General features: G+C 37.1%; 1 protein-coding gene across 1 annotated transcript; it reads left to right on the top strand.

Annotated features, from left to right (window-relative positions):
* The first annotated feature begins 17,722 nt into the window (after positions 1–17,722).
* On the top strand, positions 17,723–19,332 carry LOC132169558 (receptor-like protein EIX2). Its single transcript, XM_059580578.1, has 2 exons — positions 17,723–18,179; positions 18,263–19,332. The coding sequence occupies exons 1-2, from the start codon at positions 17,723–17,725 to the stop codon at positions 19,330–19,332; spliced, it is 1,527 nt and encodes a 508-aa protein (XP_059436561.1).
* Positions 19,333–19,540: the final 208 nt, after the last annotated feature.

Genomic DNA, 19,540 nt, shown 5'->3' with positions numbered 1-19,540 from the left:
AAGCTTAGTTAATTATTTGGATCACTACAGCAGGTCTATGACTTAATTAGAAAATATTACCAATTGAATATGCAATAAGCCTATAAGGGACAATTTGTGTATTGAAATGATAAATGTGGGTTTTCACAAATATAACGTGTATAGAAATATAGTTTATTTTAAAGAAGTAAGGGGACAGTTTCAGTAACAATCCTTTGATTTAAAGTAATCATGTTATATAGGTAGATAGTAAATTATAACCATCTTCCATATAGTATATCTAAGCCTTTAACCTCTTCTTAGTAGGGTTGACGCTGTCCTTGAGTAGGGATGTACAAATAGCTGCGATAACAGTTATTTCCTCGTAACCGTAATGACAACCGATTTAGGCAGTTATTATATTTTAAATAACCACAACTGCAACTGGAAGTTATGTAGTTATTGAAAACCGGTTATAAACCAGTTATTAACATTTTTCATAAATAATTTCATCATTTTTTTTCTTTAATATAAAAAACACTTTAAAATGTCAAACCTTAAGCATTGAATCGGAATACAAACAAATAATACTTGCAATTTTTTCGTTTATGTGACGAACGTTATAATCGGTCCATACGGGCCGGGCATGTCTCGGTCCAACCCACCCAACCCATCCAAATATCCGTCTAAATTCAAAATTCTTGGTCCAAACGACTATTGTCACTCTTTTCAGTCTCTTTCACTCCCGCTCCCGCTCTCGCTCTTCTCGGTGAAATCCATCGATCAGGGGCTCTGATTTGATCTGCTCTCAGCCTCTCTCTCTTCTGGGTTTTTGATCTGCTCTCAGCCTCTCTCTCTCCTCGTGTTTGATTTGCGCTCAGCCTCTCTCTCCGTCTCAGGTATGTTTTTCCGACAACTCCTAGATTTATTTGGGATTTTCTATACTTAGGCTTTTCTTCTTCTTCGAGATTTCTTTTCGCAAAAAAATTTGGGAAATTTTTGACTTGATTTAGGGTTTGGATCAAAACCCTAACCTTATGCCCTGTCCGCCGTTAATGGTCAGCGACTGAACTTCAACGTCTTTTTTTCTTTTCTTTTTTTTTTTCAATTTTTTTTTTTTTTTTCGATTTCCTTGGCGATTAAATTTCAACAACAGTTTGATCCGACATTTGAAACTCTTGAAAGAAATTCAGATCTGGGGTTTGATTGGAATCCAGCGCAATGAAACCCTAATTTCGAAATTCCGAAAGATATAGGGCTTAGATTTAGACTGTGATTGAATTTTATGCTCTATTTTTAGGGTTTTCAATATTTTTGTGGATTACTTAGATACATCAGTGTCATTGGAATTTCCAGATTTGATCAGATAAAGCATGAAAGGGGATACTCTCACGTTGAGCCCGGATGAGATTACTGTAGCTCACGCTCTGATCCAACTTCGTTGTTTAGACTCTGAATCAGAGTCTGGTCGCTCCTGTTTCGGAGTTAAGTGGGGCGTCCAGAGAAGGAGAACGTGCACTCTGGAATGCAACGCAGATGAGTTTTGCCGCACTTGTTTCAGTGTTAATTGGGGCGCTCAGAGAAAGAGATCAAACCCAATTCCGAAACCTTTGAAAGCTATCCAGGTTTCTTCTTCACCGATTGAATCCCGATACTTTGATTTGAATAAACCTATTCCTAGAGTGAGAAGGTTTAAGATCTGCAGGGCCAAGAATTCTATTGCTGGTTATGGACCACGATACGTGGTGCCGATATAAGGTTTAGGTGATCAATGATCCATCGTCTCATTTTTAGGTTTTTGTCTTTGTTTTCCTTTTTGTTTCTTTCTTTCTTTTGGGTTTTTCTTTTTGATTATTTTTTCTTTTGGGTTTTTTTTTTTGTTTTTTTTTGTTTTTTTTGTTTTTTTTGTTTTTTTTGTTTTTTTCCCCCTTTTTTCTTTTTGTTTCTTTTGGCTTTTCTTTTTCTTTTTATTTCTTTTGGTTTTTCTTTTTCTTTTTCTTTCTGTTTCTTTTTTTCTTTTGGGTTTTTCTTTTTAATTTCTTTTCATTTATTCTTTTATTTCTCTTTTTTTTGGCATGATTTACACCCCCAAACAAATGGATATATATATATATATATATATTTTGGTTTCATTTCCTTTACAAAACTGAAAATTTGATTTTTCTTCTAAAATTTTGGCGACATGGCCGAGTGGTAAGGCGGGGGACTTCAAATCCTCTTTCCCCAGTTCAAATCTGGGTGTCGCCTGATTAACAAAAAAATGATTAATTCTCTCCTTTTTAGGCATTTCTGTTTGCTTTTTTTTTTTTTTTTTGGTTGGCTCTCTGTATATGCATATTTCATTTTGTATTGAGATTTTGGGCAATTTTTTTACTGGGACTTTAGGTTTTTTATTCTGATATGTACTTCTAAAATTTTGGATTGAGAAAACATTGCGTAAAATGAATGCTTCTGGCATATTTTTGTAGCTTGAGATGCTGCTGTTTTTGGTAGAAGCATAGTCAAACATTGAAGGAAGGAAGTATTAACAGTGTGAATCTTGGTATTTCTGCTTTTACCATTCTGATGCATTTTTAGTGCATGCTTAGCTCTTTTTAAACTATTTTTTGGTCTGCAATAGTTGCCTCCTGCATCTTTTTTTTTTTATTTTGGCGGGAGGGTTAGGCTGCTACTCATACCTGGTGGAAATTGTTGTAGAAACATTCTATTCCTAACCGATTACATTTATGTGATTGTCAACCATGTTGCTTTCAAATGTTGAATCTGTTGCATTCCTTAATATAGTTATATAATTTACATGGTGCATGTGTGGTGGAAATAGACTTCTAGCGTTTGCATTTATTTACATCTTCTATATGATTTGCAGGGTGCATCTATGGTGCATGATCCATATAATTATTTTACCATAAAATCCTTAAGAAGTTTCTGACTTCATGTTTTGTTCGAATGTACTTAAATCAAGTATCTGGTTGTGCTATTTTTACCTAGACTAAAAGCAATCTCTGTAAAAATTCGATTTTGCAACTCCCAACTATTATTGCCAGAATTTCCTAATTTTAGTAGTAAATCAGTAAATGCTAAGAAAAAGCATATGCTTCAGAGGTTCAATACCTCAATTGATTTGTCAAAACTTTTGTGGCCCTGCAGAATTTGTCCTGAGCTTCCATTTATTCCTTGTTTAAGTACCTTGTATGGGAGATAGTCACTATCATTTTTGCGGTGGGATATAATCAGATCCATTCATGCAAAACTTATAATCTTACATGGATGGGTCTAGTATATGATTGCAAATAATGAGCATATAATATAAATCTTGATTGTGTTTTGCTTTCTTATTTTACATGTTTCCCAGCTGTGGTTCCTTATTGTACATGTTTCCAGCTGTGCCTTTTCCGCAATAATTGAGATCATTGTAGACATTACTAACAAGAGCACTTCGGTGTCCAAGATTACATGCTTCCATGAATTTGTTAGGATTCTTTATAATAGAAGATGTTTGCTTACCATTCATATTTTTATAGGTCTTTACTGTGGTACTGGAATCGAGTTTTTTGAACTAATGGTGGTGGAGTTGTTTTTGCATTTTTCCTCAAATTGGAAATTCAACTTAAAATTTTAATTTTCTCCCATTTTTTTTTGTAAATTGAAGAAACAATTGGTTCTTGATAGCTATGAGGCCTAGGCCTCATTTGATTAATTAGGGAGCAGATAAAAGGTGATTCTTTTGAAATGGTGGAATACGTTGGGATGGAAGATTTAAATTAATGCTGTTTAAGGGTGTTTGGGACTTTGAAATAGAAAATGACTCTTTGGATTATGTGGTACACAAATTTTCTAGGTGAAAATCATTGATGTAGGATCATACTGCTGCATTTGAGCATATATTTAAGCATGCAGAAAAGAGTTAGTAAAACAGAATCTTTAAATGAAGAAAAATGGTTGCAATAGGCTGGGGGGGATTGCACAGCATTCAAGTTCATGTGAAATATGCGAGAAGAAGCAAAATGTGAACAATAGTTCATAAATTTTAGATGTCATGAAACATGGATAACAGAAGTCCATCTATAGCATGATCTTTTGTGTACAGCAGCAACAAGTTCTCCATTTTTCATCGCATATTCTACAACCGATTCACGCTTGGGTGGTGTATTGTATTGTGGTTGGTTGGATCTGTTGATTCACTCCTTCCTCGGCATTCGGCAATTGGTGGCAAGGGAAAGGGGCATTTGATCCCGGGCAAAGATGTCGATGCAACTCATTATGCAAGTTATGAATTCAAGGTTGGACTCGCTAAGCCTTCATGCACAAACTTATGACTTTATTATGCATAAGTCCATAACAGTTCAGCCAAGATTTTTAATACTCTGCGCAAGTAGGGGGAAAATTTGTTAACCGTGTTGATTGACTAGCTTAAATGGCCAATTATTAATGCATGTAATCAGTGCTTTGCAACTATGCCAAATCCTAACTGTCATTGTTCATTATCTGTTTGATACATGAATGTATTACATGATTGAGATGTTTCCAGTACTACTATTATTTTGCAGATAATATTTCTATAGGACTCACTTGGGGTTGTTCTAGATGATGTGTAAGAAGAGAGCGCATTTCAAAGTGACTCATAAGCAGTAAAATTGATGGACCAACTGGGATTTCCAAAGGCTTGTTCCTGTCAGACCCTTCCACCTATGTGTCTCTGTGTCTCATTTTCTTGCTGGCAATTCCACAAGAACAATGCTGATTAGCTTTTCTATCTCTAAATGCTTTTATTTATTTATTTTTTTCATTATTTTCCAGTGTCTCCTTTTCCCCTGCACACATGGATGCTTAGTTATCAGAAAGAGGGTAAAATGCAATGAGCGCTTCGTATGGCATGGGTTAATATCCCTGATGAGCGCTTTGAATGGCTCTGCCAATTGTTCAAGCCGAAAAGTGAGGTTTGTGCCTCCAATTTTTGAAGCCTCTTACTCGGACTTTATGTCTCTATACATATATAACTGAGTGGGGTAATTTGGTTATCGAATTGTATATCCTGATGAATGCTGCAGATACCGCAGTGGTTTCCCAGCTCTTTACTGTTGTAGGTGGATCTAACATATGCTTTACATTAGGGATATTGTGGGAGTTTTCACCAAAATCCATTTATCTACAATTCCACAAGAGAGTTGTACTAAAATGCTCCATGATTGATATATCTCCCTTCACTATTATTGAGCTTAGCCCCTATATTCTGTGCCCCTTTTATATCGTAGTAAAGGTTATAAATTCTGCCAGATCACAAGGTTGTTTAATTGATGCTAAATGTTTTTTTATTTTTATTTTTATTTTTATGAAAATTCCTTACTTGATTAGTTCTCTGGTTAGTAGCCACCACTTTGGTCTAATAGAAGGGCGAAGAAATTCTAATATCTGGTGGCTGAAAGGCAGAAGAATTCAGGGCTTTGCCTTTTTTTTTCCTTTTGGTATGTGTCGTTGACAGAAGTTCTAATTTTCTTCTCCTTTTATCTTCTCTCTTCTTCTACTGAATACCAGTGGCCTCATACAGTGTAACTTATGATTTGCTGAAAGCAAGAATATCTGGTGCATAACTCCTATTTCTCGATCTTTTGCTGATACCATATCATAAAGATGGTGGCCAGAAGGGTCCACCATAAGGAAGCAGTTCTCTTTGCTTTCTCTGAACCATGATATAATGATTATAAGAATGTATTGATCTCCGGAATATCTTAAGTAGTGGCAAAGGAACTGAAACTATTAGACAAGGATCTATAAAATTTCAGGGCCCATGCTTTTGACTTTCGAAATGAGCATTGCGCATTAGGAGTAATCTGAAGAAGTGGAAGAATAAAAGCACGTTGCATCGTTCTGAATCAATTTACTTCCCTTTAAAATTTAAGTTCTGAGAGGCCAAAAGGAGATGGAAGTCAGGTGGTGGCAGGTTATATATAAGGGAGTACTCCCAACAGAAGGTTCATCAATAGTTAAATTAAGAAACCTGATCCTGGACTACAAACAAGGGTTGGGCAACAGTTTCTTATCTCACATACGTGCAGTTAATGGAATTTTCCATGTTTTATGTAAGAATCTTATATTTGCAATTATACATGTTTGAATGTTGCTCTATATGGACGAATATATATTCTGTTCATGATCAAGAAAATGAGTATTAGCTAAAAAAAGAAAAAAACTAAAGACAGAAAGAAAGAAAGAGAAGAAAGAAGTGCGAGAATGAATAGTAATTTGCTGAACCATATTCATTTTCATGTGTTGTATGCCTAGGAAATGTTATGGTGTGTTTGGTTGTATTTATGTCCTTTTGTTATCTTCTATGTGATTGTGGGTATAATAATTCTGCTTAAGGTGAAAATTAAAAGAGCATACGGCAGCCCTCTACTTGGCATCATGCAAACCCTAAAGTCTAGTTACTTGATTAGAGAAATGTTATTTATTGTTCATAGTTGTTTGGTGAGCCCTATGGCTGCAAGGGGGCTTTGCCTAACAAGCTTGAGCATGATGTACAGTTTGACAAACCTAACTCATGCTTGAGGGTTGAAGCTAAAGCTTGATTCAAGTAAGTAACATGTAATATAGATCCGTATCTTAAAATGTATCTGTTATAAAAAAATGGTTGGTATATTTATCCTAAAGTATTCATTAAGTAAATATAAATAGTTTTGTATGCCTAATAGCAAGCTTAACTGAGTTTGAGCTTGAATTGACTATAAAATGAATCTAGCCAAGTTTAAGAGCTTAGCCACATATGTTCTGACCTCATTAGATGGTAAGCTAAACGAATTAGAGAGGTTCGAATACTCCGAAATTTTTTCTCCGCTAAGCGTGACCAATAAATTGTCCTGTGTATATTTTACTGTAGAATTGATTTCTTTTGATTTATTATCTTGGATGCTGTTGCAATCACTTTGGGACTCATCTAGAATATAGTTCTCATTTTAGTTTCGCTCTTTTGATTTTCATGTATCAAAGTATCATTACAGTGATTTACACTTCTACCTTTCTCCGCCCTAGGTGCCTTTGAAGATCCAGACATTATCCACGTTGATGATACTGTGGATCCTGTGAGGGATTTAGAGGTTATTAGCGCAGAATTGAGGCTAAAGCTATATTTTCTATTAGTCTTGAATTTAGTGTCTTGAGCTCCCGTTTTACAGTACTTTCTCTAAGTATGTCTACTTCCCTAAACCTTAAGTGATTCCAAATGTGTTGCATTCTGGAGGGTTGATGATCGTATAACTTATTGTAGTGATTTTTTATATGATATTCAGTCAGCTTTATTTTTGGTATCGAGTAGAATATGGCTAATTCCTCCATTGACTGGAATTTATGATTTATGTTATATGGAAATTTGGGAATAATCTAAAGCTAGTGACCTGAACATGTATAGGCTGTGTGTAAAAGAGTAAGAAAGAGAAATTCAATTACAAGGACGTGGGTGAGGGGTTGTTCTATGGATGCATAAATAATGGTGTCTGAGACAATGATGAGAGAGAGGAGGGAGAGGAACATATTCAAAATCAACGAGATGGTTTTCTTTTCCTTTTTCTTCTTTGCAATTTGTTATTTAATGCTAGAGGTGCTTGTTTACATGGCTGTACAAAAGAACATTTGAAAATTTGACAATATATTGTGTCTTGTCGTTTGGTAGTTTAGACAAAAGTTCAATGAAAGGTGTATATGTGTGTGTACTTTTATAAGTTGGCATCATACACATGCCCAAGCTTGGGATGGGGTTAACTAATTTCAAGCCCAAATGTAGAGGCCCAAATATGTTCTTTTATGTTAATCCCTGGCCCGTGGTTTGCTCCAGTCCTAATGAAACCATCGAAAAAATGTTGTGGAACTTCGCACAATTTACTATAATAGAATGTATCATACTAATGGTTTATTAGAACACTTGTATGCAATTGGATGAAACCTTAAGTATGTTCTACTGTTGCAGTTTATTGCAGTCTTTCGGCCTCTTTAGATATATGCAAATATTATCACAATGGCTAGCCATGTTAGCTCCTAACTTTGCTGCATCAACAGGTGGTATGGGACCTAGAATACAAACAATGTGGTTTGTGATATCTTCTAACTTCTCAGATAGTTATTCTCTATTTTACCCAATGGTTATAATTTCTCTGAGGTTAGGTAATTCTTAGACTAGGCCTTCTGAGGGCATTATGAATTTAGTAGTTGCTCGAATTTAGAGGCTTTTTGAAGTTCAAAAATCCCTAACCGATGGTTTTTGTTTTTGTTTGGAAAGGTTTTCCATTAAACAAATGATTCTTATGATGGATATTTAATTGCTTGGAAAAATTTATGATTTTAAGAATGACTTGCACTCTTTTATGGTGCGTAAGGTACTCAAAAAGGTGAAATCGTATGTATGTGAGTAAAAGTTATTAATATTTAGTGCACCATGCACTTGATAATTTCAAGCATATGCTCTATGCAACCCTGTCTCACCCCTATGCCATTTCAGCTAGGTATTATTATTTGGTTAGTGCTTTTATTTAGATTTTGTATCGGCGTTTATACTTCATAGGATATTTTATGATGCTGATGAATGTTGCTCTTAATGATGATTTTTTATGGTCTACGAATTCTTTTTTCAGTATCCCCATAGTATTGCCCCTTCATTTCTTTCCAAATTGTCTACCCATATGTCCATATTGGGAATAGCAATGTATGCATTGAAAGAAATGTTCTAAAACTTGCTTCTTTTATGTTACCTAACTGTAGGATATTGAATTTATGGAAATGAGGATAGAAGATCTTGAGAAGAGCATGAAGAGGAGCATTGACAAGCAGTTAAAAGCCTGAAGTCTCTGATAAGGTTTGTGCTTGATATCTTCAAACAATAATCTTTATTTGAACATGTAACCTTTCTTTTCATGTTTTACCAAGTCATATATCTTGTTTGGACCGTCTTCTTCTCCGTTGTGAGGTTGTTTGTGCCATATGGAATGTTTTTTCCGGTTGGTTTGGGTTGTCTTGGTTATTTGTTGGTGGACTGCTGGTAGCACTCGGAATGCTAATGTGTGGAAGATAGTGCTCCCTTGTCTCTTGTTGTGTCTTTTGAGGGAAATCAATGACATGAATTTTGAGGAACGTGAGTGGATGGTGGAGGGCTTGAATCTTTTTTCGTCTATATTCTATCTTGTCTTTGTTTCCCCTTTGGAGCTCAGTTATTATGATTTCTTTTTTGTTTTTTCCCCTTCTAATTAGCTAGGTGTTTTCTCTTATATATTTCCAGTGTACTTAGAGGCGCCTTGCGCTTTTTATGATAATTTGATTATATATATATATATTTTGTGAGGTAAAAATGTAGGAGCTACATATGTTTTCGATACCACTCAGGGTTTTGTTAAGTCTTCTTCGTTGCTGTCATCCTTTGTTGTTTATTGCATCTTAGGAGATTATAGTTAAGGAATTAATTTTTTTTTATATATATATATATATTATCTATTTGTTTTAGGATTATTGTAGAGTAGATTCACTTTTATTCAATTTGTACAAAGGTATTTATATATCTGTCTCTTTGTTAGTATTTATATAAGATGTAATCGCATCGCTTTTTTTTAAAAAGCGTATGGTTATAATATGTAGACATGAATGTAATATGTTCAAATAAGGCAAGAAAAGTGGGTTGTGATCAACGGAGACTTCTTTCAAGTTCTTTATTACTTTAGACCATGGAATAAGAACATTAAATGAACCGCTAGTGCTTGAGAGGGTGTTATAATGCAATTTTTTTTGGGGCCTTCCCACAGTCTAGAAGAAATAGTTGGTAAAGCTTTTTGTTAAAGCATGAAATTTGATCTTTGAGTGGATCTTTGTTTAGTCTTTTATACATATATAATACTCTTTAAGGTTTTTTAGATGCTTCAATTTTTGTATAAATCAAGCAAGCTTGAATTCTCCTAGTTCATTTACACATGGTTGGCATTATATAATCATGATTTTTTATATATGGAGATTGTCACAAATATGGGGGCTTTTCTACAGGTCTAAGCATGGCTCGAGGATGGAAAAGATGTCCGTCTTGGTGACTGGAAAGCTGCTGATATTGAGATACTAAATACTTTTCAATTGCTTACTGCAAAGCCTGTTGTTTATTTACTTGGTGAGTTTTCTTTTCATGATGACAATAATCTTTCTTAATTGTCTGATTTGTTCTTTGATGGTGGAGTGGGTGTAGTTTTTGGTGTGGTTGCTTGCTATGGGGTTCTTTAGCTGGTTTTTTTAGGCCAAAACCTTTGAGCTCTTTGTAGCAAAAGGGTGGGTTTTGCTTTGGTTGGTTGAAAGAAGCCAACAATTTTCCCGTGTGGTGTTGTTGGGTAAGGTGAGTGTTGCTTGGTTGTCGTCCACGGTGGAGCAGTTGGTTTGAAATGTAGAGATGACCGAGTTCTTTAAATCGTCTAGCGATGGGAGTAAAGCTCTTATAGCCCAAAGATGCTCCAATAGGTCTGGTCGATATTTGGTGGTAGAGGTGTACAAGGGTGGTGGTCGTAGAGTGTAGAGTGCGGAGGGACGAGAAGGGAGGGGGAGGGTGGAGAAATTTTGCCGTGGAACTGGGAACCCTCTCATGGCGTTGGGAGTAGGGGAGTGTTTCTAGTCAACCCAATGGTAGCTCGCAGGCTACGGCTGTGGGTGGCTTTTCATCTGTCTCTACGAGTAAGGCGCTAATGATAGGTGGTGGTAGGACATATGCGAAGGTGTTAGGTAGGGCAATGCAGTTGTTGAGTTGTTCTACGGCGTCAGTAGATAGACCTGGCACGGCCCTTCTTACGGCACAAGGTATGAGGAGGGCTCAAAACATCATTGCTTGAGGTGGTGAAGGTGTTGCAGACTTGTCCTGCCCCTGTTTTCGTGTTGCAGCAGGTAATGAGGTTGTACGAAAGAGTTAAGTTGTGTGTGTTAGTGGGAATCTACGATTTATGAGAAGTCATCTGGAGTTTTTAAAAGAGGAAGTGGAATGGGTGCTTGTCTCAGGTAATGAGGTTGTACGAAGGAGTTAAGTTGCGTACGTTTAGTGGGAATCTACGATTTATGAGAAGTCAGCTGGAGTTTTTAAAAGAGGAAGTGGATCGAGTGCTTGTCTTAGTGGATGAGGGATTGAGTTCTACTGGGCTAGGGGAGTTTAATGTTGTAAAGTAGGCCGATGCGAAGGCCCCACCTGCATTTTTAATTCCTTTTGAATGACCTACTTCTAAAGACACAATCCACCTTTTAGATAAAAGAGAAAAAGGCCCTCTTGCCATGAAATATGTCTTTCATGTAAAGGGTTATGAGGCCCCCAGTTGTGGAAGAGGGCTGTATTGACTCAGATGTGGGTCTTGCTGGTTCGTGCTCCCCCCAACTTGGTGGCTCCATGGTGGACCCGTAGCGACCTCTCGTTGGCGTCGATGTTGTGGCGCGAGTTGAGCAGACTCCTTCGAGGGTTGCAAGCGATGCGTCTTTGCTAGCCAAAAGCTTGCTGCCTATGGTGGAGCCTTTGGTTGCTCCATGATTTTCATCCTAGTAGTAAGTTTGAAGAAATTCTTAGTGCCACCTTGATTGCTCTCATTTCAAAGAATTTCGGGGCTATCGATCTGAAGGACTTTTGGTCTATTTGTCTTGTGAGTGGAGTTTATAAGATATTTGCCAAAGTTCTTGCCAGTAGGTTGAGAAGGGTTTAGCGAATATTATTTTGAAGCCCTGAATGCTTTTGTTCAAGGTAGGCAAATTAGGCAAATCGTTAATTATGTTCTTATAGCAAATGAATGTCTGAATAGTTGTATCAGATCTGGTGAGCCAGGGGTGCTTTGCAAATTAGATATTGAGAAGGCTGATGATTATGTCAATTGGGAGAAATGACGCTCTTGGATAGCGCATTGTATTTCTTTTGTGCATTTTTCCTTTTTGGTGGATGACAATATGTCTGGTTTCTTCAGTAGTTCCTGTGGTTTGAGACAGGGAGATGCTTTATTGCCGTTTCTCTTTGTTATTGGTATGGAGGCCTTAAGTTGAATGCTTTCTGCAACTGTTAATGGGGAGTTTATGTTAGGCTTTTTTGTGGGGTCTAGGAACTCTAGTGTGGTTAATATTTAACATATGTTGTTTGCATATGACACTTTGGTTTTTTGTGGGTCTAAGTCTGAATACACTCGCTATCTACTTGCTTTATTTTAATGCTTCGAAACTGTCTCTGGTTTGAAGATTAATCTGCCTTTGTCAGAATTAGTTCTTGTGGATAATGTTGATAATGTGGATGGGTTGGTTGGCATTCCAGGTTGCGAGGTTTCTTCTTTACCTTTGAAGTATCTTGGTCTTTCGTTGGGGCCCTTCAATAAGGCCAAGTCTATTTGGGATGGTGTTATTTAAAAGATAGAGCTTCAATCAGTGAGTTGGTAAATGATGTGCTTGTCTAAGGGTGGTATGGTTACCCTTATAAAAAGCACACTTTCTAGTTTGCCTACGTATTTCATGTCCCTCTTCTCTCGCCTTACGGGTGCTGCACAATGCATAGAGAAGCTTCATCGAGATTTATTATGGGTTGGGTTAGGCGAAGGGTTCAAATTTCACTTGTTAAGTTGGTCTAAGGTTTGTTCTCCAATCTCTGAGGGAGGGTTAGGAGTTTAGAGATGTTAAATCGTGCGGGGTGGTTGGTGTTCTAGGGAACCCAGTGGATCGCATGGGGTGGGGTTATGGAAGCACATTTGCAGGGGGTGGAGGTGGTTCCAATGCCACATTAGATTTGACCCTGGTCTTCGGTCCAATATCAGGTTTTGGGAGGATATCTGGTTTGGTGACATGTCTCTCAAGGATGCTTTTCCTGGACTTTTCAATATCGCCACCAATAAGGATGCGTCTATTGCGGATAACAGGGAGTGTCTAAATGGTTCTGTACAGTGGAATGTTACCTTCATTCGCAGGGGTCATGATTGAGAAGTGGACGTCTTGGCCTCTTTTTACTCACTCTTGTACTCGCATACGATGTGTGGGGAAGGGGAGGATAGGATGTGGTGGATCTCTTCACGTAAAGGAAAATTCAAGGTAAAATCTTTTTACAGGATCCTGGCCTCTAAAGAACTCAACCTTTTTCCTTGGAAAAGTATTTGGCGCACCAAGGTTCCTTCGAGAGTGGCTTTTTTTGCATGGACGGCCGCGCTTGGAAAGACTCTAACCTTGGATAATGTTCGAAAGAGAGGTATGGTTGTGATAAACCGTTGTTGCATGTGTGATTCGGATAGGGAGTCAGTTGATCATCTCTTTGTTCATTGTGGGGTTGCGCGTATCTTGTGGAATGCCATTTTCACTCGGTTCGGCTTGTGTTGGGTTATGCCTGGTAGCGTCAAGGAGTTGTATGCTACTTGGTGGGCGGGCGGCAAATCTTATAGTGCTGTTGTGTGGAAGATGGTTCCTCTTTGCCTCATGTGGTGCATCTGGAATGAGAGAAATGCTAGATGCTTCGAGAACTCATCTAGGAACATTGAGGACCTTATCCACTTCTTCTTGTACACCCTTTTCACTTGGACTGATGGCTGGCTAGCGCCCTTAGTGATCAGCTTCCGTGATTTTCTTTTTATGTTCTCTTCTTCTTTTTCTTCTTCTTAGTTGCTCTCTTGTATATTCCCTATGTACTAGGGTTGCGCCCCTCTGCGCTTTTGATTTATACATCTTTACTTATCAAAAAAAAAAAAAAAAAAATCGTGCTCTCTTAGAAAAATGGCTATGGTGCTATGTGCATGGGAGAGAGGCTTGGTGGAGAGTTGTGGTGGACTCTAAATTTGACAGTTCGTGGGGTGGGGGTGTTATAATGAGCTTCTTGGGTCATAGGGCTGAGCAAATTCATCGACTCGCCGCCAACTGACCGATTTTCGACCAAGTTTCAACCATAGCTGACCGTGACTGCCTAGATGATGGACGGGAGGTGGCATGATTTTTTCTACACCGAATTTTTTGGTGCGGTAGGCTTTTCTAACCGAACCGACTTCAACGACCGACTTTGCCGACCAATTTTCCAATTTTTTTCACTTACCGACATTACCGACCTTATTTTTAATTAGTCGGTCAAGAAAGTGAGTGGAGTTATTCATTTTTTATTTTATTTTTTATAAATAAGTGGAGTTTTTTTTTTTTGCCTGAAAAAATAAAAGAAAGAAAAAAGTGAGTGGAGTTATTCATTTTTCATTTTTTTGGTAAATATATTATACATCTATGAGTCAATCCGCCAAATCTTAAAAATCCTTTTATTTTTTTATTTTTTTATTTTTTATTTTTTGAATTTTTACTCCCTGGGTTAATTGAAATGCCAATAAAATCTCTGCTGTTAAATTTTTGTAACGCTCGTTAGTCTCAATCAAAACGCACCGTTTTGCCACTTTAGCATAATAATTTTTTATTAATTTAATTTAAAAATTAAATAAAATTAAAAAAAAAAAAGTTGAAGGGGTGGGCAACGGTTGGGCTGCCACCCCCAAACCCCTATAGGGTGGCTTGCGGCCACCCCATAGGGGTTGGGGGGTGGTAGCCCCAACCAGTCACTCCTTCAACTTTTTTTTTTTTTTTTTTTATTAAAAAAACAAAGTTAAATTGATAAAAAATTATTATGTTGACGTGGCAAAACGGTGCGTTTTGATTGAGACTAACGGACGTTACAATAATCTAATGGTAGAAATTTTATTGGCATTTTGATTAACCCAGTGAGTAAAAATCGAAAAAAAAAATAAAATTGAGGAATTTATTTATTTATTTTTGCGGGTTTAACTCATGGACTTATAATATATTTAACTCTTTTTTTGTAAATTTTTTTTATGTAAGTGGAGTTATTCTTAATTAGTCAGTCAAGAAAGTGAGTGGAGTTATTATTATTATTATTATTTTTTTTACGTAAGTGGAGTTATTCTTAGGTAGTCAGTCATGAAAGTGAGTGGAGTTATTATTTTTATTATTTTTGGAGTTATTCTTAATTAGTCAGTCAAGAAAGTGAGTGGAGTTATTATTTTTATTATTTTTGGAGTGATTCTTAATTAGCCAGTCAAGAAAGTGAGTGGAGTTATTATTTATTTATGTTTTTTTACGTACGTGGAGTTATTATTAATTAGTGAGTCAAGAAAGAGGATATACGTATGAAAGCCTTAAACCGACATTTTGTCGACTTCATGTCATCCTAATCTACGCTTTATTGTAAATTATTGACAATCATGGGTCGCATGTTGAATTTAGGAGGCAATCCAGATGAAGACTTGAGGCATGGAGTCTTTGTATATATTGAGATAATTAAACTTCCAAACTCCTTTATTAGTTCTTGGATTTATTCTTAGTCGGTCAATAAAGCAGTGGATATGTTGAAATTAAGTGCCTTTCATTAGTTATCACAACCTCAATTAAATATTATCATTACTCATTGAATTATTGACATAATTAACATGTTCACATATGTTACACCTAGGTCTACAATAGGGTCATTGGGCCTATTACCTAATAATCTAGCCCATAGCCCGTTAATTCGGCTAGAAGCCCAGCACATTCATATGGGCTTACTGTGAAAACGACGTCACCTCACCAAGCTCGCATTCTCGGGAGACCATGCTCACCCGACTCGAGACAATTATTGAATCAACGATATACACAGCACGCGGATACGATAGTTATGGACAAGATATGCACCAATCACATTAATAGCATGAATATGATTTGATTATCATGTCAGTTACGACCCACACTTAAATACTACCGATGGTTATGCGCCATTCCTTGGATCACGCCAGCTTCAATAACAGTTATGCGCCATTCTCGACATGATAATAGCAAGAACGGTTTCCCATCGACCATAACGGTCAGGGGACCAGAATGTTAACTCCTTCGTCCGTTACGCCCAGTCATCATCACCATCTTTATGAGTCCCTCCTATAAAAGGCTCGTAAACAATAGAAACAAGTACATGATTCATACGCTACTAAGTATATACTGAACTCATTCAGACATTGACTTAACCATCGGAGGAGGTATGCACCGGCCACCACTCGGCGCATCCTCTTAATGAGTGTTGTTATTTTACAGGAAAGAAAGAAGGCACTAGCTCAATATTACAGCTTAGCCCTTGGGTCCACCATACTGGAAACTGTACCAACAACATACAATTTTATCTTATAATCTGATAGCATCACATATATCTAAATTTTTTGAAAACAAAATCACAATTATATATATATATATATATATATATATATATATATAGAGAGTCTCAGATTAATAAAGTCAAGCCATTTTTTTTTTAAATACCTACCATATATATATATATATATATATATAGTGAGTACATTTTAAGAAAAATGAGCAACATTTAGTACGGAATTTGAGATTAATTTGGCTTTACATGGATATATATAACTTCTTCTTACTAGATATTACACGTTTTAGTGCAAAACTGAAGATAAAGAATGGTGTTAGTGTTAGTCTGTTAGGTATACCGACTCTGAGGCTCCTCCTAATATTACACGTTTTCATTTAACTCTAAATAAAAAAAAAAAAAAATAACTACAACATATAGTTGGGCCACGTGTAAAGAGAAGCGCCTAGAATTCTTCATACTATAAATATTGAACCCCATGCATGTCTAGGCCTCACAAGCATTTAGATGTCCAACTATTTCACTACTGGCAGAATGGGCAGCAGCCATATCTTTATGTCCACTCTTCATCTCATCCTCTTTTTTTTCTTTTCCCTGCTTGCAACTTCATCCTACCTACAACTTACTAAACCCGTTTCGTGTACCAAAATCCCTATTTCCAGGTGCTCAGAGGTGGAGAGGGAAGCACTTCTTAGCTTTAAATACAATCTCACAGATCAATCGGGTCGTCTCTCTTCTTGGGTTGGTGAGGATTGCTGCAACTGGACAGGCGTTGGTTGTGGCAACAACACCGGAAATGTAGTGAAGCTTGACCTCAGAAACCCATTTGCTCAGCTTAATTTTTATGATCTTGATCCATATGATATGGTATTGTCAGATAAAGAGATGGAAGTTTACAACAAGTCGTGCCTGGGGGGCAAGATCAGTTCTTCTTTACTCAATATAAAGCATTTGAGTTACTTTGACCTAAGCTTTAATAATTTTAATGGAATCAGTATTCCAAAATTTTTGGGTTCCCTTGAGAATCTGAGGTATCTCAATCTCTCTTTCTCATTGTTTTCCGGAGTTATTCCTTCCCATCTTGGGAATCTTTCATGGCTCCAATATCTAGACCTCAATTCACTTTAATTCTCCACCGACTTTAGCTTTCCACATCCAAGATTGGAGGTCGAAAGTCTAGAATGGCTTGTTGATTTTTCTTCTCTTAAGTACCTTGGAATGGATTTTGTAAATCTTGAGAAAGTACCGGATTGGCTCCATGCGATTAATGTGCTTCCTTCATTACGGGAGTTACACCTAGCTGGCTGTGAACTTGTTAGTCTTCCGCACTCTCTTTCTTCCATCAACTTTACATTGCTTTCAGTCATTGATCTCTCTTTCAACCATTTTAACTCCTTCATACCTCAGTGGCTGTCAAATGTGAGTGGGCTTTCAACAATCAAACTTGAGACCAGTTTGCTTAGAGGTGCTATTCCAGTTGGTCTGATACATCTAGCCAACTTGCGTAGCTTGAATTTAGCTTACAACCAGTTAAGTGGGGAGATAACTGAGTATGTGGATGGCTTGTCTTAGTGTTCCAACAGTAGCCCTAAAGATAGTAGGAACTTATCGTCATTGCAAGAACTTGACCTCTCTGGTAATCAAATGAACGGAACGATTCCAGAAAGCATCGGGATACTGGCAATGCTTGTTTCACTGGACCTTCGTTGGAATTCTTGGGAAGGTGTCCTAACTGAAGCTCATTTTCAAAACCTCACCCGATTAAAATCTCTTTGGTTGTCTACGAAAGTTTCTGCAAATTCGACGTTGGTTTTAAAAGTCAAACAGGACTGGGTTCCTCCTTTTAAGCTGATAGACCTTCAATTAACTAACGTGCGGATCGGCCCAACCTTTCCAACTTGGCTTAAAACCCAAAATGAACTCAATGTTCTTTGGCTCGAGAATGCTGGCATTTCTGACACCATTCCACATGGCCTTTGGAAGTCTTACCCAAATGTTACTGATTGGAATCTATCTCATAACAAACTACGCGGGCAGGTACCGTACTTTAAATTTCAACCTTTGGTTGCTCGTGTTGATTTGAGGTCCAACAAGTTAGAGGGTCCACTTCCACTATTTCATAATAATCTAAGCCGTATATTCCTTGGTAATAATATATTTTCTGGACCTATTCCAAAAATATAGGTGAGTTATTGCCCAACTTGCGTTGGTTGGACCTCTCGTCAAATTCAATTACTGGCAGAATTCCCCATTCTATTGGAATGCTAAAGGAATTAGGCTTTCTTATTTTGAGAAATAATTTCTTGTCTGGGAAACTCCCACCTCTTTGGAAGGATTTACAGCAGTTAAGGATATTGGACTTAGCAAAGAACAATATATCTGGCAATGTTCCAAGTTCAATGCGATATTTGAGATCATTGGAGGCATTATCATTGAGCCAAAATCATCTTGATGGAGAGTTTCATTCTTTCTTTAGAAACTATAAAAACTTGCAAAGCCTTGATCTTGGAAGGAACAAATTCTCTGGAAAACTTCCAACATGGTTAGGAGAAAGTCTACCATCTTTATTGAGGTTGAGACTAAGGTTCAACTTGTTTCAGGGGGATATACCTCAACAATTATGTCCTCTTTCAAATCTCCAAATCCTAGACCTTGCACACAATGATTTTTCAGGAGTAATCCCTCAATGTTTAGGAAGCTTGTGTAGTAATGAGAAGGAACATTATTTTTTAGAGTATGATTACCAAATCTTTTTGGTTACCAAAGGAATAGAATATGGATATGGTCAAACTTTTTTTGGTCTTGTATATTCTATAGACCTTTCGAGTAACAATTTATCAGGAGAAATACCTGATAATATAACAAACATCTTAGAATTGGTCATCATGAATTTTTCAATGAATCATCTCACTGGAAGAATTCCTAAAAAAATTGGGAATTTACACATGTTAGAAACACTTGATCTCTCAATGAATGAGCTTTGTGGTGCTATCCCTGAAAGCTTGTCGTCTTTGACATTCTTAAGTCACTTGAAGTTGTCATCCAACAACTGGCCTGGGAAAATTCCAAGTGGGAATCAACTTCAAACACTTAATGACTCTTCTATCTACGAAGGTAACTCTTTACTCTGTGGGCCTCCTCTTTCAACCAAGTGTTCAAAAGATGAAACTAAACTTAGAGTAACACCAAATGGTACGGTGGTAACAAAAATGGAAGGGGAGTTGAGTCATTCTCGTTCTGGATTAGCATGGTAGCTGGGTTTATTGTTGCATTTTGGGGAGTTTGTGGCACACTGATTATCAAAACATCATGGAGACAAGCTTACTTTGGCAGCTTTGATAATTTGAAAGACAAGATTGCTGTTTTCGTTATGGTCAAGATTGCTTGCTTACTAAGGAAGGTCAAGTCAGAGAGAAATTGAAGCTGCGGGCTTAGGAACTTTTCTTAATATGTATAATTTAT

This window comes from Corylus avellana, chromosome ca2 (assembly GCF_901000735.1).
Source record: "Corylus avellana chromosome ca2, CavTom2PMs-1.0".
In the NCBI taxonomy this organism is placed as follows: Eukaryota; Viridiplantae; Streptophyta; class Magnoliopsida; order Fagales; family Betulaceae; genus Corylus; species Corylus avellana.
The sequence above is the reverse complement of the archived record's forward strand: the minus strand, read 5'-3'. Positions and strand labels throughout refer to the sequence as shown.

What these genes read in the sequence shown, in the direction of transcription:
- LOC132169558 (XM_059580578.1), top strand. Translation starts at nt 17,723, where the DNA reads ATGAACGGAACGATTCCAGAAAGCATCGGGATACTGGCAATGCTTGTT. An exon ending in GAGGTCCAACAAGTTAGAGG is followed by an intron (nt 18,180 to 18,262) that starts GTCCACTTCCAC and finishes CCAAAAATATAG; the next exon opens with GTGAGTTATTGCCCAACTTG.